Genomic DNA, 16,886 nt, shown 5'->3' with positions numbered 1-16,886 from the left:
CTCAAGGAGGGAAGGAAGGAAGGCTCAAGGAGGGAAGGAAAGAAGGACCAGGGAGAGAGGGAAGGAAGAAAGGATCCGGGAGAGAAGGAAGGAAGGCTCAAGGAGAGAAGGAAGGAAGGCTCAAGGAGGGAAGGAAAGAAGGACCAGGGAGAGAGGGAAGGAAGAAAGGATCCGGGAGGGAAGGAAGGAAAGCTCAAGGAGGGAAGGAAAGAAGGACCAGGGAGAGAGGGATGGAAGGAAGGAACGGGGAGAGACAGAAAGATGAATGAAAACGTGGGGCTGTCCTGTTCTTCTCCTGTGCCATTTACCCGTCAACATGTATTGGTACGCGTTGTCGGAGATGGAGAAGATGTGGGGAGGGGCTTCGCTCCGCTTCTTGCCCCGGTAGGCGGCCACCACCTCTGCGTTGTACACCGGCAGCCACTTGTAGGGGTTGACGGTCACGCAGAACAGCCCGGAGTAGGTCTGGGGGAGAGAGGCAGCAGGATGAGGGGCGGAGAGGCGAGAAAGAAGCCGTCAGATGATATTCCGGACCGCCACTGACACCTTTGAAGAACATTTCCCAACCTCGCAGCCTTAAAGGCTAGGAACTTGGTAGGGGAAGTTCACAAAGGAAAGGTGAAATCATCCAAGCCCTGCATCGGTATTTTATTAGACCCATCTTGTGCACGCTTGGAGGAGTCACCTGCTTGCCCAGGGTCCCCAGACTTACGTAGATCATCCATGCCGCGTAACGTTCCTTGAGGTTGTAGAGCACAGCTGGTTCGTGCAGAAAGGTGAGCATGGCCATGTCCTCGATCTTGTCGAATTTCGGCGGGTTCTGCTGCATTATCTGGTCTTCTTTCACCGTCACCGTCTGCCAAAAGCCAACAAGTTCATGTCTCCAATGGGACACGATTGGCCCAAGAGTAGGGCTCTCTTAGCTTCCAAAACCATTTCCCCTTGCTCCTCAAATTGAATCCCTGAATGTGGGGTGGGAAGGATGGGAAAACTCCCTGTTGAAAGATTTGAACTAGGCATCCCAGCTGGGCCTTTGCCATATATGGCAGAGGGTAACAAATATGGTGACCCATCTTGTGAGGCAGTCTGAGATGACTTCAAGAACATTGGGACATGCCAAGGGGCAGTGGATTCAGGGACGGAGGTCCCTAGGATGCCTGAAGTGGGTCATGTTGGAAGGAGGTGCTGGGTGGGAGGAGGTGTACCTTGCCATGCTCCGTCTCCACGGTGACGTTGCCACCTTCCCTGGAAACGACCTTGGCCTTGACAAATTCCACCTTGTCGTCCAGCACAAAGACATCTTTCTTCATGTCGAAAGGCCGGTTTTGGGCTTCGATCCTTTGCTTCTCCGTCTGCCTCAAGAAGGGCGCGGCAGGCCCAAACTCTGACATTTCAACGTTTGACATGGCCGCGGCAGAAGTCTGGGGGGAAACGCAGACATGCGTGTGAACATGATCGCAAGGCAGGGATGGAACCTGCGACGGTTCGGAAAGGTGGCGTTCACCAAGTGTCCACTAGAGGGAAGCATCGGGCGTGAGATGGGACTCGGAACGGTGTAGTTTGCAAAGTGCCCACTAGGGGGCAGCTGCATGCTGTGGAACCCAAACAAATCAATGCAGCAAAAATAAACGGGAAGAGAGAAAAGGCTCTTGAAAGACGCCCACAAAAGTTTTTATTGAAATAAAATGGCATGCCTGTTTCAATTGCTGCTTTTTAGAGTTCCCTCAGCCCCCCAGAAACACCTGGCAAGGGGAATATTGCTCCTGCCCCCAGGTGGACAGTGGGGGAACTGCCCTGCTTGAAATTGTGCTCTCTGCCTGTTGGCACTGGAGAAATCGCCCCTCCCTCAAAGGTCTCCTGGGAGAGGAGGCACCTGGAGGCCAGGTAAAGGTGTGGGGTGAAAACAGCTGCCCCTGCCCCGGAGCCATCTGATTCTTAGACAAAACCCAGCCGATCTGGCTACCCCGATCTCGAGTGAAACGAAGCCGGGTCTGCCCTGGGGAGGTTTTGGATGGAAGACCAGTGCGGAGTACAGGGGTCCATACACAGAGGCCGCCAAGGGCCCACCACCTCTGAGGGGAGGAGGACAAAATCCAAGATTACCTTTTCTTTTCCTCAAAGGCTCTTCCTGCAAATGCGGGACGGGGGAAGTGCCGGACTCCTATCCGGAAAACAGGCTCAATTAGTGCTGACTCCACAGGTAGATGTATACCTGTGGATCCCCCTCTCCAGACTACAGAGGTCACCTTCCCTGGAGAACATGGCTGCTTGGGAGGGTGACCTTGAGGGCTGGGTTCCCTCCCCTCCCCTCCCGTTTGGGCTTCACCCCCAGCAAAAGTCTCCAGGCGATGACTCTACCAATGTCATTTTGGTCCTTTATGAACCCAGTTTTCAATTCTTAATGTCCTCTACTACGGAGTGGAAAGATATGGCGGGCCATAGACACACCCATCCCCAAAACCAGACCTTCTTCTGCAGTCAAGAATAGCTCCCTGCAGGCATAGGAAGCCAGACTCATGACTGGTCTAATTTAGTATTGCCTGCTCTGACAGGCAGCTACTCTCCAGGGTCTCTGGCCAAGGCAAGAGGGGAACGGAATGGTAAAAACCACCCAGGAGAAGGTCGAGTCGGGAGGTTCTTATGGAACACTCTGGGTGGACTTGGCCTTTAACAAGGACACAGACGGGTGCTGGGCTGACTACCAGTTCTCGGGTGCATCTGCCCGCTGAGTCTGACCTGAGCAGCCAGAAGGAGACACACAGAGTGCCAGGAACACATTAGGTAAAGAATATCGACTGGGGTTCTTTGGGCACGGGCCAGTTTGCAGGCAGCTTGGCTGGGTGGACACTTTGTCTCTGCAAAGCTTGCAGTTTTTCCACCCCTGCTCCTAAAGTGGGTTTTCCTGTTGAATCCCAGCCTGTGCTCGTGACAAAGTGTCCTGCAGAACCCCTTTCTCCCATGAGCACTGGCATTCCAAACTGGGAACAGAGTTTGTGAGCCTTGGAATTTCAGGAACTGGCCACCACAAGCTCCCTCCAGAATTCTCTCTCTGGCATCCCATCGGAATTCAGTCCTAAATCCGATCAGGAAGGGTAATTCTGGGGTTCAAACATCACCTCGGTTGCCTTTGGACAGCAGAAACATGACCTGGGGAGTTTGTGGCAGAGGAGAGACTGGACCCTGGAGCTTGGCCCTGGAGTTACGTGGTGCAAAAGCATAGCTTGGCTCCTTTGAACAATTCCCAGGCAGTACTTGGGTGTTCTGCTTCTTGGGCCCTTCTGATAAGGAGGTGAGGTAGTCAGTGATTTGATTCGGGGTGCCTACGTGTTTCAATATTCATCGTATCCAAATGCATTTTGGGAGGGAAATTCTGAGGACTCAGATTTGCAAAAGCATCTATTGAATGGACCGATTCCTACTCACAGGTATACACAGGTCATATCCCTACAAAGCAAGCCCTTGCCAGTCTGGGATTGCCAGCTTTGCTTTGGGGAAACCCTGGAGATTTGGGGATGAAAGACAGGGCTTGGGGAGGGGGGCAGCCTGCTGGGGTATAATGCCACAGAATTCACCTTCCGATGCAGCCACTTCCTCCGGGGAGCCGCTCTCTGTTGCTGTAATTCTGGGAGATCTCCAGGCTCATCCAGGAGATTGGCAACCCAGTTATACACCACACCTCACCTCCCATTCCACTTCACACTCCATGTGCGCGGAAACCTCCCACACCCTAGCACTCTTATGCCTAGATACCAGGACAAGCGTGCATTGCTGCGCGTTATTTATTTATTGAGGAAAATCAGTGGATCCTGATTCAAATCCAGAATTTCAAAGGGCAGCCCAGCATAATATAAAAACAGAGAGCGTCATCCATTCAAAAACCCCATCCCCTGTACTGTGGGCTTTCTTCCCCGAACTCCTGCTGCTGATTCCCTTTGCAAAGGTTCAAAATTTCATGCGCACGCAGCTGCATCAGCTCAGGTAGCTCATGCATGCGCCAAAATTCTATGCGCCTGGACAGAAAACCCTGATTTTTCATATGAACCAAATGTTCAGCTCTGACAGCTCAGCAGCCGGGAGACCCTTCCGGAGACCCCACCCCAAATCAGCCACACGGAGGCCTCTTTTCATTTTGCATCCCAGCCTGAGATGCTGGCCCGCGGGAGGGGCGGATGAGTCCGGAGAGGGGCATGCTCGGCCTTACCTGATGCCAGCTCCGATGGGGGGGTTCTAAGCAGGGAGCTTAGCCTGAATCCCTCGTTATAAACCTCCGGTCCCCCCGCCCCCTCCCTCGGGCCAGCCTCATATGGCCACACGGACCCTTCTCCCCCTCCCCACCCTCGCCCTGGGAACAATTGGGATCCCGCGTCATTGTTGTGGCATGAAGAAATACGAACAGGTTCGGGGAGAGGCCGGGAGGGGGGGGGGCATCAAAATATCTTGGAACAACAGGGCTGAGATTCCGGCGGGTGGGGCAGGGGGAGGAAGAGGGGTCCCAGGGGAGAAGGAGGGGATCAGGGCACATTTCATGGAAGGGAGGAATGTCTCCCAGGCCCCTCCTCACAAAGCCCCTGATATACCCTTCTGCGACCCCGTACAGCTCCCCCCCCTTGCCCCGGGCACTGTTAGAACTGTGCAAATAGCTATCTGGGCTCTCTGCCCCCCAGCTAACTAAGAGCCAGTTTGGTGCCGTGGAATCTGGAGAACCGGATTTGATTCTTCGCTCCTCCATATGCAGGGCCAGTCCCAGTTCTCTCAGAGCTCTCTCAGCCCCACCACTCCCTCAGGGCGTCTGTTGTGGGAAGGGGAGGCGATCGTATGCGTCTCCTTCAGGGAGTGAAAAGCGGGGGGGGGGGGGCAGACTCCCTAACTCTTCACCTCTTCTTCTAACCCACACTCCCAGTTTGTTGGGGGTGAGGTTGCCATCCTCCAGGTGGCAGCTGGAGATTTCCTGGGATCTCGGCAGGCAACAGAGATCAGTCCCCCTGGAAAAGAGGGCTGCTTTGGACGGTGGCATTTCCCCCTGCTCCCCGACACCCTCCCTCCCAGGCCCCGAAATCGGGCTTTCCAGGCTGAGACCTCTGGGTCGCAACCAGAAAGAAGCTGGCATTCAGCCGGGGGTCTTTCCTCGTGAGTGAAACACAATCGGCTCAGCGGGTGGCCGTTCCTGCCGGGCTGGAAGGTGAGGGCCCTGCATTCTTAGCATAGGGCAGCCCTCACAAGGCCCAGAGACTATAGGGCAGCCATCCCACAACTGACCTGCCAACATCTGAGAGGAAAGGGCAGCTCTGGGGGTTGGACAGCGTCGTATGGGAGGGGGGGCTGGAGCCTGCCCAGAATGACCACTGAGCTCCGGACGACATAAATTACTTATTTAATTATTCAAGAAGCATGAATTTTTATATTTATCTGTCTGTCTGTCTGTTGTCTGCATTTATTTTCCACCACTACTGGAAACCGTCTCGCGGCGGGTTAGCATCATAAAAACACAAAACCCCACATAGAAGGCTGACCTCCCCCAATTTTCACTACCCAGATGAGTCTCCAACCGTCCCAGACACCCCGTGAGGTTGGTGGGACTGAGAGAGCTCTGAAAGAACTTCTAGAGGACAGCCCTAAGAGAACTGGGACTGGGCAAGGTCACCCAGCGGGCTGCACGTGGAGGAGTGGAGAATCCAACCCAGTTCTCCGGATTAGAAGCCACCGCTCCTGAACCCCCTCACCACACTGGCCCCCTTCCACTTGTCTTCGGCTGCTTGGGAAGGGGTTGGCCACCTGAATTGTAGGGCAGTGGCTCATGGTAATTGTAGTCTGTGGACATCTGGAGAGCCACACTTGGGCTACTTCCTTCTCCTCCTCAGCCTTTACTCCAGGTATTTCCCAACCCCGAGCTTCCGTCCCCGTGTGGTCATAGCTGTGCCACACGGAGACCGCCAAAATATCCAGGGGGGTCTTCTCCAACACCCGCCCTTGACCCCGTCCGCCCACCGGGAAACGGAGGCATTTAAGAAAGCAGGTGGGGTGGGGGTCACCTGAGGATAACCCCCTTAATTGCCGTCTCTCTTCTGCCGGTTAATTAAGACTCACGCCAGTCTCTGCCTGCGGAAACAAGACGAGGTTGTCGATACAGATTAGCAGCCGCAGAAACCATCTCCGCTAATCGGGGACAGGCGAGAGGACAGCCCCCCCCCCAGCCCTGGGATTGCGTACCTTGCAAGGAGGAAGATGGGGCTCAGGTGATTCAAACAAAGGTGGATTTGGCGTGGGGGGGGGCATTGAGTTGTCCCCCCTCCTTAGCTTCAGATGCCGGAGATCGGTTCCCCTGAAGAAGACGGATGCCTTGGGTCGGGCCAAACCCAGGGGGTCACCAGGGGGTCCCCAAAGCAGGGTCAGCACTTCAGAAACCCTCCCTCTTTTGCCCCTCCAAGCAACAAGAAGCCAGAATATCCCAGCCCCAGATATTGCTAAAAAACCCCTCCAGAAGCTGATTATATTTGTAGCTGCCACTGTTCCCTGCAGCGGGGAATCTCACGTCCTCATGACTCTTTGGGTGGCTAAATGCATCCCGGGGTTCTCCAGACTGGAACGGGCAACCCGAAAGAGATGGGAAGCCCCCCCCTAAAAGATGGGTCTGGGGGGGGCTGAATGCTCTCAGAACTAGTTTTGGGGTGTGTGATATTTACGCCCTGCCTTGGCTTACAGACACCGTTCCCTTCCTCTCCCCACCACGGACACCCTGCTGAGGTTGGTGGGGCTGGAGAGAGAGCTCTGGGAGATCTGCAACCGGCCCAAGGTCACGCACCTGGCTGCATGGGGAAGAGGAGCGGGGAATCGAGCCCGGCTCTCCAGATCGGAGGCCAGCGCTCTTCACCACGGCACTGCTCCCCCTCGCCAGGGCAAGGCCCGTTGGAAGACCAGACTCCTGGCTTCTATTCCGGTCCTGGGGAGGCCGCAGCTATAATAAGGAGGCTTTGTGGCACTTGCTATATAAGGCCAAGAGCTGCCTGCGAAGGTCACGGTGCCTCAGCGCCGTCCTTGCCTTTGTTCTGGGCCAGGGGCTATTGTTCACGTCACCGCTGCCGGATCGAGTGACAGCCCAGCCTGGTTGCTGACGGGGGAGGCGAGGACTTGACATTTGGGGTGGGAATGCCGGCGGGGGGGGGGAACGAGGACGGGGACAGGCGGTGTCATGGAAGAGAAGGGGAGATGTCAGCCGGGGTGGGGGGCCGGGGGAGAAGGCAGCCTGTGTCAAAAGAAGGGCCGAGAGGGGTTAACGGCCCGGGAGGTGGCAGCCCCTGGCACCCTGCCCGGTGCTGGCTCTCCACCCCGGCCCGGATTAGGGGTTGGGCTCCAGCCTCCATTTGCACCTGCTGTTGGTTTCCTCTTTGTCTCCCGGCTGTCCATTGTCTGTCGAAATGCACGGAGCAAATATAGCCGTGTGGAAGAGAAGCTGCGTGCCCCCCCCCCATTACCCCTCCCCAGCTTCTTTTCCAGAACCGGCCCCTGCCTCCCGACCCATTTAGTGAAGGTTACAAAAAGGCACGGGAAGGGAGGCGGTGGAGAACGAAACATGCAGTGCAGGAGAACACACCGGAGACGGAGGGGAGGAAAATACAGACTCCCGGCCACAGAAACCACCTTGGCTAACCTCCGTCTTTAGCCACGAGCACTGCCAGCCACCCTGTCAACTGGCCCGTTTTTCTCCCCAAATGCCTTCAGCTTTGCTGCCAGGAGGCCCCATGCCAGGCTCCAGGCAGGCCCTGGAGATCCCCCAGGATGGCCACCCGTCTCCAGCCAACAGAAATCAGTTCCCCTGGAGTAAACCGCCGAGAGCCGTAGGGAAGGGCGCTATAAAAACCTAAATAAATAAACAAACTGTGTGCTACTCCCAAGCTGAGCTAGAATCAGACCCAGCAGGGATGCCAGCCTCCTGGTGGGACCTGGGATCATGTCCAGGAGAGATCATTTCCCCTGGAGAAAATGGCTGCTTTGGAGGGGGGTTTTCTGGACCTGCGGAGGACGCTCCTGCTTTCTTTCAGGCAGTCTCGGTTTGCAGCCTGACCTGTCCGGCCTCGATGGCTCTGCAGGACCCAGCGGTCCGTGGCCGCTCTGCCGGCCTGGGGGAGCCACTGACGCCTTCTCTCTGCCAGGCTTCCAGCTGGGAGAATAATGAGGAGGTGGTTTGGGAAGCCCAGCTGGGAATGTAATTGGCACCGAGGCCATCAACCAAGGAGAGAGCCAGCTTGGGGAGTCCCTGGCTCGGGGAAGGAGGGGCCGGCCCTGGCTCCGTGCCCCCCTTGCGAACAATAGGCAGGTGCAACCGAGTCCCCCGGAATGGGAGCCTGAGACAATGGGATGCCAGGCGCTCTCTGGCTCAGCCATCAGAATGCGCCTGGCTATTGTTCCACAATCCGGGTGGGGTGCTGGACCGCCGCACAGCCGGCTCACGCCTTCTGTTTATTTTCCCATTTTATGCCGCTCCTCCAGAGGGCTCAGGGAGGCTCGCGACATATTTGTACGCAAGTTAAAACATTAAAAATCCGCTTGCATTAAAACCTGGGAGGCAGGGCTCCTTTGATTGCAGTAAAACGCATTCCCTCCCGCCTTCCAAATAGCAATGCCCTGAAATTTCCAGGAATTCCCCAGGTCAAAGTTGGCTCCTGAATCAGAACCGCAGATACAGGATAACGGAGGTTCCTTTCCCCAACACCGTCTTCCTTGGTTCACGCAGGCCGATTCCTTCAAGCCCACTTACATTTTAAATGGCTCTCTGTTGCACCGCGGGGTTGCCATCCTCCAGACGCGGCCTGGAGGCCTCCAGGCATCGCAGCTCATCTCCAGACGACAGAGACCAGGTCCCCTGAGAAAATGGCGGCGTTGAAGAGTGGACTCCACAGTATTCGGCTCTACTAAGGTCCCCCCTCACCCCAAATCTTGCCCACTCCTGGCTCCGCTCCCCCCAAACCTCCAGGTATTTCCCAACCCAGACTTGGCAACTTGGGAGGGAGTCTGGCAAGGAACAGGGCCTGTGAGGAGCAAGGCTCTTGGGATCAGGAAGAAATTCCTTGGAAGCACAGCGGTCCAGGTTCCTAGGTGGAGAGCCGGCTGAGCATCCCTCGGGCTGCCTTTCGCCTTTCCCTGGTTCCCAGTCTGGCCGGGGCTGACCTCACCGGCCTATTGTTCAAAGGGGGCAGCCTGCCCAGTGCATTCCCAGCTGGTCTCAAAGCCAACCTGTTTATTGTCTCCTCTGTCGGAGAGCTGGCACGGAGGACCAAGGGGATGCCACTCCACGCTGGCATTGTTTTGCGTGCCACAGATGCCGTGGATTAGACCCTGCAATGCTGCAGTGATGGGGGGGGGGGGAAATCCCGCATAAAGGCTCTTTGCTTGTTAAAAGGCAGCACACTCAGGGGTCCCCCCACATGGTTAGGGCACCCTGGAACTTGGGGTGGGCAAACTGTGGCCCTCCAGAGGTCCATGGACTACAATCCCCATTTGCTGGCAGGGGCTCATGGAAACTGTAGTCCATGGACATTTGGTGGGCCACAGTTTGCTCACCCCTGACTCACACAATGTGCAACCGTGAACAGAATCACACACTTCTAAGCCCAGACAAGAGCAATCCCCAAAGGACTGTGGAGCTAAGCACGGTTTGCTCTGGCTAGCATCTGGATGGGAGGCCTCCCAGGAACATGAGGGGCATGGCGCTGGGGAAGGCATCTTGTGCTTGGCAGCCAGCCGAGGTGAGGATCTCCCGGCTGCATCACACACACACACACACCCATGGCATAGGATGCACAAATAAATGAAATAACACACGTCTATATTCTTTGCAGCGAGCGTATAAAGATATATGTCTTAGGATGATGTCTCTAGGCTTGCCAACCTCCAGGTGCTCCCCGGAGATACCCCAAAATGACGTGCTTCTCCGATCCCTTGGTGAAAGTGGCTGCTTTGGAAGGAGGGGGGGTTCCAAATTGGGAAATCCCCGGGTGGCGTTTGGGAACGGGTTATAAGGCCATATGTAAGGTGACCAGATTGTCCCACTTCTGCGGATAACTGGCAAATTTTACTTATGTTGAAATTAAAATATATATATATTACAATACTATTTTTGCGTTCTATGCATTCTATGAAAATTTTTGTTGCTCCATATAGACCAAATTTTAAATCAAGAACCCCCCCACCCCACCCCACCCCACCCCCGGTCAATGGTGTCCCACTTTACCAATGTTAAAATCTGGTCACCATAGCCATATGGTCCACCCTCCAAAGCTGCCATTTTCTCCTGGGGATTCCGGGAGATCTCCAGGCTCCACCGGGAGTGCGGCAGCCACCACTTCTTACTGCAATAAGGGAGCCTGGAACCAGAAGGCTACATCTCTCTTTGAAGACTGCGCTGTCAATCATCACCCCGACGCCTGGAACAAACGCTCCGAAGGGCGTCTTCCGAACCTAATAGGAGGCAGCTGCGGCTAACGCGCACGCCTGATTGGGCCACGTTCTTCCCGCGTGCGCGAGTCGGAGCGCTGATTGGCTCCCGAACTCCGTAACTAACAAAGGTTCCATTCAGGTCCTCAAATCAGGAAGGAGCCTCGGTTACTAAGGTGATCGCCAAGAGAAACCCGCCTCCTGCAGGGAACGAGTAGCCAATGGGAACGGTAAGCCCTGGGCCGCCACGGCTGAAGCCTGGCCAATCAGACCCCGAGGCGGAAGTTGACGCGCTTCTGCCCCGCCTTCCTCAAAAGGCAAGCGACGCGGAAGTGCATCAATCATTGGTCAGAAGCTTCCGCCACCGAGGCGGAAGTGCGCTTCTGATTGGCTGGTCCAGGAGGCGGGTGTCCATGCCGCCGGTGTCCTTTTCCACGTGGGAGTGTCTGCAATGGCCATGGCGGAGGTGCCGCAGCCGGTCGCTGCCCAGGACTTGGAGGTGAGGGAAGGAGCCGCGGGGGAGCTCCGGAGCATGTGCAGAGCGCGTTTCTTTGCCCGGGGAGGAGCTGCAGCCAGCCCCATGGGTGCTCCTGAGCATGTGCAGAGCGCCTTCCTTGCACTGTGGGGGCCAGCCTCGCCGGGAGGGGCAGTCGAAGGAGGGTCGAGGGTGCACCCGAGCATGTACAGATTGCCTAGCGAGTAACCGGAACCAGTCCTACAATAGGAGGAGATAAGGGCGGGGGGGGGGCTGAGAATAGCATTGCCAACCTCAAGGCGGGACCTGGAGGTCTCCAGGGATGGGCGCTGATCTCCAGGTGTCAGTGGTCAATTGTCTAGAAGTTTCTCTCCGAGGTAGTACATCCCTTTAGTGCTCCCTCTTCAGGTGTTTGACCTCACCCACCTCAGTCCCCGGGAATTTCCCAATTTCATCTTTAGGGGTGTGTTGGAAGGGCAGGATGTAAGTGGTGGGATGGAGGAGGGGAAGGAAAGGGGAGCAGATGACAAAGAGGTGGCTTTGGAGGGGAATCAGCCATCAGCACCTGCCTTTTTCTTCCCCAGGAGAGGGTCCAAGCAGACCTGTCTGCTGCAATTCAGCTGCTGAAATCCCTCCAAGAACAGGTGAGATCCACCCTCCTGCTTCTCCCCCTTCTGTTGTCTCCCTGTCACCCCCTCATCTATCTTTTTTCTTCCCACGGGGCTAGGTGGTCGCCGTGACCCATCATGTGCAGAGCCTGGCGCAGAAAGTGCGGGCTGGAACCTACCCCACTGAGAAGGTAAGTGTGTGTGTGGGGGGATTCAAATCGTGAGTGAAGGATGATCAGGTTACTACTGTGATTAAGATGGATGGGGAAATATGTGTCTTTGCTGTTGTACATTGAAATTGGACTCCCGTTGTAGAATCCTAGAGTTGGAAGGGACCCCCTGGCTCATCTAGAGCAGCATTCTCTAATCATAAGAACTGAGTTTCCTTCCCCACTCCTCCACATGCAGCCAGATGGTTGACTGAGTCACAGTTCTATTAGAGCTCTCTCAGGCTCACCTGCCTCACAGGGTGCCTGTTATGGGGAGAGGAAGGGACGGTGATTGTAAGTTGCTTTGGGTAGTGAAAAGCAGGGTATTCCCCCCCCCCCCCAGCTTATCTTGGTTTTCCCCTGTTTTAATTTCATTTTAAGAAAGAGAAATTTCCCCTACCCGTCTTAACTCTTCCACTTGGGCCATCTGCTGCATTTGCTTTCTGGAGTCCTCCATCTTGGTGTGCCCATGGCTTCTTTTGCCTTTCTGTAAGAGCCACTCTTCTCCATCCCAGGGTCTCAGTTTCCTGGAGCTGAAAGACCACCTCCTGCTCCTTTACCTGCAAGACGTGTCTCACCTGATCCTGGAGAAAACAGCCGGGCGTTCCATGGCCGGCCATCCTGCCTTACTGCGTTTGGTGGAGACCCGCACGGTATGGATTTGGTGGGAACCTCACTGGTCTAGTTAGAGTTGTTGCATTTGTTACATGTAGCAAATAACACGCTTTCAATGCACGCTTTGCAGCGGTGAAATTTTAGTGAGTGAAGCGGCAAAAATCGACTTACAGTTGCTGGATAGTATCTGCATTATTTGGCATGTGTGAGGTTCCCTCAGTCTTGGGTAGAGGACCTTGGGGAACAGCTAGGCTGCCCAATGAAGCTGATGGGCCTATAGTTTAAGTTAAGATGGCAGGAAATACTTCTTGACATGAGAAGTGATTAAAATGTGTAGTTTGCTGCCAGAGGCTGTAGTAACAGACACAGGCATAGACAGATTCATGAAGGGGAGATCTCATCGGTCGCTACTAGCCCTGGGGACAGAGGAGAACTTCCATATTCAGGGGCACTCAACCTCTGAGCCTCAATGCCAAGAGGCAACATCAGGAGAAGGCCTCAGCCAAGTCTATGCCTTGTTGTGGGACCTCCAGCAGGGGTCTTGTGAAATCAGCGTGGGGGACCTGCTGCTGGCCCAAGCAGATGAGAACAGGCTAGCAAAACCAGGGCCTGATTCCCTCTGTGTTTTGGCAGGTTTTGGAGAAGATGCGGCCTATCGACCAGAAACTGAAGTACCAGGTGGACAAACTGGTAAAGGCAGCCGTCACCGGGGGTTTGGGTAAGATACCGGACATTGACATCTGCAAAGGTTAGGTCTTGGTGCACCTGCCAAGGGCTCTCTTCCAGAGTGGGCTCTCTCGTTGCAGGTGAAAACGACCCCCTGAGGTTCAAGCCGAATCCTGGCAACCTGCTGAGCAAGGTAAGGAGGGTGGTTCTGGAGCATTCTAGAGTGAGAGTGAGATGCTTTAAAATATGTAGCACTTATTGCTACTTCCAAAAACCCTGGAAATGCTTGTTCTCTATTGAATATTTTAATTTTATAGAGCAGAAATGCTTAGTGCAGGGGTGGACTACAAGTCCCATGAGCCCCTGCCAGCAACACGGTGCTACTTTGAGACTCCTTTGGGTATCTTATTATGCATAGTAGTCCCCCTTAATTAGCTCGCCTGCGCGTTGTTTGTGCCCCAAACTGAGGACTGCAAAGAGACCCAGCTCGGATGATGTTCTCCCCAGCTGGGGCTCATTTTTAGTACCCCAAAGTGATCTTGGTGGAAATGCCCCCTGCTGGGTGGGTTTGCCTTCTTGCAGAGCAGGCAGAGGTGGGGGTGGGAAAATTGGCACCTTAACGGGCAGGAGTAACATTTGGCGGCTTGGCTTCTGCCTCTCTCCTCAGCTCAGTGACTCAGAGGAGGAAGAAAGTGGAGAAGGTGGTGCAAAGGCTTCTGGGAAAGACGCCTCTAAAGGAGGGAGCCGGAAATACGTCCCACCCCGTTTGGTGCCTGTACATTATGGTATGTGAGATGGGGGGCCTGGAGCACCCAAGGGGAAATCGCCGTGCCAGAGGTGGCTGGGCCTTAGCATCGGGGGTGATGGTGGGGGGATCCCTTGACGACGCTGACGTCTCCCCGTGTGCTACTTCAGACGAAACCGAAGCCGAGAAAGAGAAGAAGATGCTGGAGCAGGCGAAGAAGCGGGCGCTCAGCAGCTCCATCATCCGGGAGCTGAAAGAGCAGTACTCGGATGCCCCCGAGGAAATCCGGGAGGGACGCTATGCTCACGCCACCAGGCAGAGTCGGGAGGACGAACACCGGTAGGTAACAGAGGCTCTGGCAGAGAGAGAAGCTGGAAGCCATGGGCCGGGAGTGGCCGAACCGTGGCTTTCCATCTGTCCGTGGACTACACTGACCATGAGCCAGTGTTTGCTAGATGACCTTCGGAGGGATCTTTGGGCCCCTGTGCCCTGCTTAACCATCACCCTCCGGCGCTTCCTTGCTCAGGACCAGCTACGAGGAGAGCATGATGATCCGTCTCAACGTCAGCCGGAAGGAGAAGGCCCGCCAGAGGCGTGCTGGGGCCCTGGCTTCCCAACTCACCTCTCTCACCCACTTTGGGGACATCAGCGCCTTGACCGGGGCAGCGCCCCCGCTGGACGAGGTGAGTCGGCCTGAGGGGAAGGCAGCAGAACGTCACGAGGTTGGTCGGGCGGTGAGGGTGCGTGGCACAATTGGTTACTGAGAGGTGTAAGCTGGGGGGTCTCTCAAGCTCCAAACTGAAATTGCAGCAGTTTTACCGTGTCTGCAAGTGATCTGGAGAATGAGGGACAAGCCGTCAAATGACCGTTTTTGTGCGCGGTGCAGAGAGTCTGAGTCCAGTGGTGTACTTTCACGCTCAGGGAAGCTAATCTCCAGAAATAAACTTGGTTGGCCATAATGTTGTCCCTGAACCCTAACTCTGTCATGTTTAAGGGCAGGACCCTCTAATCTGGAGAACTTGGTTTGATTCTGCACTCCTCCACATGGAGCCAGCTGGGCAATCTTGGGCCAGTCACTGTTCTCTTTAGAGCTCTCAGCCCCTCCTGTTTCACAGGATTTCTTTTGTGGAAAGAGGTTTTTGTAAGCCACTGAGAGACTTCTTCAGGTAGTGAAAAGCAGGGAATGAAAAGACAGCTCTTCTTGTTCTGTTGCTTCAGACCAGCACAGACCCCCACCTGAGTCTGTCTATGCAGTTATTCTCGGGTGGGTGAAGGTAAGTGTCAAGGGGGTGGCCCAGAGAAGGAAGCAGCCAAGTACCTTGGGGCAGCAGCGATGCCTAATCAGGAAAGATTTCTAGAGGTTGCAGCGGACAGGTCAATGAAAACAGGTGTTGGGTGTGTGGTGGCTGCATAAAAGTCAGATTTGTCTGCAGGAAAGAACAGGGATGAGGGTCATAAAAGGGCATCATCATTTAGAATAACAGGATAGAAAGTGGGTTCTTTCAATTTGACGCTGAAGCGCTCTGTCCCCGTTATGTCGATGGGCAGTAGAACTGGGAGCGACGGACACAGTCTATAATTAGCCATTTGCTTCTGAAAGATGGTTGTGACTTAACGGGGCTTTAAGTATTCATGGAGGATGGATCTGTCCACTGTTATTCCTGACAGCAGCTGAGTAAATGGGGATGTCCACGTACAGCTCTTGCGGTTGCTTTGAGTCTCGAAATATCGGGCTAGCCCTAGTTGAAAATGCCGTTCTGTTGGAAGGCGTCTTTGCTTCACCCACAGCGGCTCGTGGCTTGTGATGTCGAAGAGCTGACCAAAAGAACAATTGCAGAATAAATGGTGAAAAGAGAAAGGTCTAAAGCTAAAGGGGAAAAGTGGGATTCATTGCCTGTGACTGTAAAAAATTTCCCTTGTTTATCTACGAGGCCTTTCACGTCTCTTGCTGTTCGCCTTCCTTTCAGGACCTGAGCCCCCAGAAGAAGAAAAGGAAGAAGATCGGCCCGAAACGTGGCAAGAAGAAGAGGGGTGAGTAGGGCTGGGTATCTTCCCACACGTTGGCCTGGGTTTCTGGTGCAGGCAGAAGATGAAGGGGAGAGTTCTCCCTGGACCGTACCCCTTCTGGGTAGGAGCCGGGTGAGGGAGATCTCTCAGGGTTGAAGGCATTCCTGAAGAGGTGGAGGTCAAACAGAAATGACCTTTGCTGCGAGAAGGGGGCTCTCCCCGGCAGAATTAATTCAGGGAATGTGTGACCCTCCAGAGCACCCCTTCCCCTGCAATGGTACGCTCCAGAAACAGGTTCGCCCGTCTTTGTGTGGAGAGGGCAGGAATGTCTCCTCCACCCCTTTGGAAATGCTTGCCAGGAAAGCAGGGTGTCGCTATCTGCCGGGTTCTCCCCTCTCCCGCCACCCTCCTTTAGGCCCAGTTCCTCAAAGGCGTCCGGCTGGGCGGGAGGATAGCGTGGGCTCGTTCTCCTCCCGTCTCCTCCTCTGCCCTGGCTGATTTTCTCCTTTCTCTCTCTCTCTCTGTCTCTGTCTCTTTTCTCCTCCTCTTCCAGGTTTTCACAGGAGGCGATAACCCTTGTCCCTCTCCTCCTTCCCCCTTCCCGGCTCCAGACTGATCCCGTCTCTCGGTTCGACCCACAGACAGACACGTGCCGTTCACAGGGAGGAGTGTGTGGGGGGGGGGGGTGTGCGCGCGGATGAGACCGGCTCACAATAAAACTCAAGTCTTGCCTAAAACTGTCGAGGGCCTTTTTTTGTTAAGTGTGCGGCCTGCTCAGGTTGAAATGGGGTTCCCCTGGGGCCTTTCATTCGCTTTTCCAAGCCTCCCCGTTCCGGGCGGAAGGGATTTCCTAAGAGGTCAGCGCAAGATAACCTTCCCCCCCAGCTCCAATAGCTGCTAGAAACCTCCTAGTCCTCTGGCCGTAACCCCCCCCCCCCCCCCGCGGAGAGGCCCCACGCACTCAGCAGGGCCGTACCCCCTTTGAGGTCTCCATTGAGAGAGAGGGCCGAGGTTTCCATGTGCCTTCTTTTGTTGTTGTTTTTCCCCCTGAATGAGGAAAACCTCCTTTAATATGGGAATCCCTGTCTCTCTTCCTCCCCCCCCCCCCTCGTCTCTTTGAACGCCACTGGCAG

The 16,886-nt window shown here is 55.1% G+C and overlaps 2 protein-coding genes across 2 annotated transcripts in view; one reads left to right on the top strand and one right to left on the bottom strand.

Moving 5' to 3' along the window:
- Nucleotides 1-10,391, bottom strand: part of LOC143826419 (myosin-7) — a 29,628-nt gene extending 19,237 nt beyond the window's left edge. Inside the window, exons 1-6 of the mRNA XM_077315210.1 lie at nt 10,246-10,391; nt 8,753-8,857; nt 2,104-2,161; nt 1,206-1,421; nt 713-856; nt 309-465 (exon numbers count right to left, since the gene is read on the bottom strand). Of these exons, the coding sequence (XP_077171325.1) occupies nt 309-465; nt 713-856; nt 1,206-1,406 (502 nt within the window). The 5' untranslated portion in view covers nt 1,407-1,421; nt 2,104-2,161; nt 8,753-8,857; nt 10,246-10,391. The remainder of the gene's footprint in view (nt 1-308; nt 466-712; nt 857-1,205; nt 1,422-2,103; nt 2,162-8,752; nt 8,858-10,245) is intronic.
- Nucleotides 10,392-10,783: 392 nt separating this feature from the next.
- Nucleotides 10,784-16,457, top strand: NGDN (neuroguidin). The gene is made up of 11 exons (XM_077315062.1): nt 10,784-10,927; nt 11,488-11,547; nt 11,631-11,702; nt 12,236-12,373; nt 12,969-13,053; nt 13,142-13,194; nt 13,669-13,786; nt 13,917-14,085; nt 14,273-14,429; nt 15,714-15,777; nt 16,307-16,457. The coding sequence occupies exons 1-11, from the start codon at nt 10,880-10,882 to the stop codon at nt 16,324-16,326; spliced, it is 984 nt and encodes a 327-aa protein (XP_077171177.1). The 5' UTR covers nt 10,784-10,879; the 3' UTR covers nt 16,327-16,457.
- The last annotated feature ends 429 nt before the right edge of the window (nt 16,458-16,886 follow it).

This window comes from Paroedura picta, chromosome 16 (assembly GCF_049243985.1).
Source record: "Paroedura picta isolate Pp20150507F chromosome 16, Ppicta_v3.0, whole genome shotgun sequence".
Lineage (NCBI taxonomy): Eukaryota > Metazoa > Chordata > Lepidosauria > Squamata > Gekkonidae > Paroedura > Paroedura picta.
The sequence above is the reverse complement of the archived record's forward strand: the minus strand, read 5'-3'. Positions and strand labels throughout refer to the sequence as shown.

Excerpts from the sequence above, each read along its gene's own strand:
- NGDN (XM_077315062.1), top strand. The coding sequence starts at position 10,880 with ATGGCCATGGCGGAGGTGCCGCAGCCGGTCGCTGCCCAGGACTTGGAG. Across the intron at positions 13,787-13,916 it reads TTTGGTGCCTGTACATTATG|ACGAAACCGAAGCCGAGAAA; the intron begins GTATGTGAGATG and ends GTGCTACTTCAG. Across the intron at positions 14,430-15,713 it reads CAGCGCCCCCGCTGGACGAG|GACCTGAGCCCCCAGAAGAA; the intron begins GTGAGTCGGCCT and ends CCTTCCTTTCAG.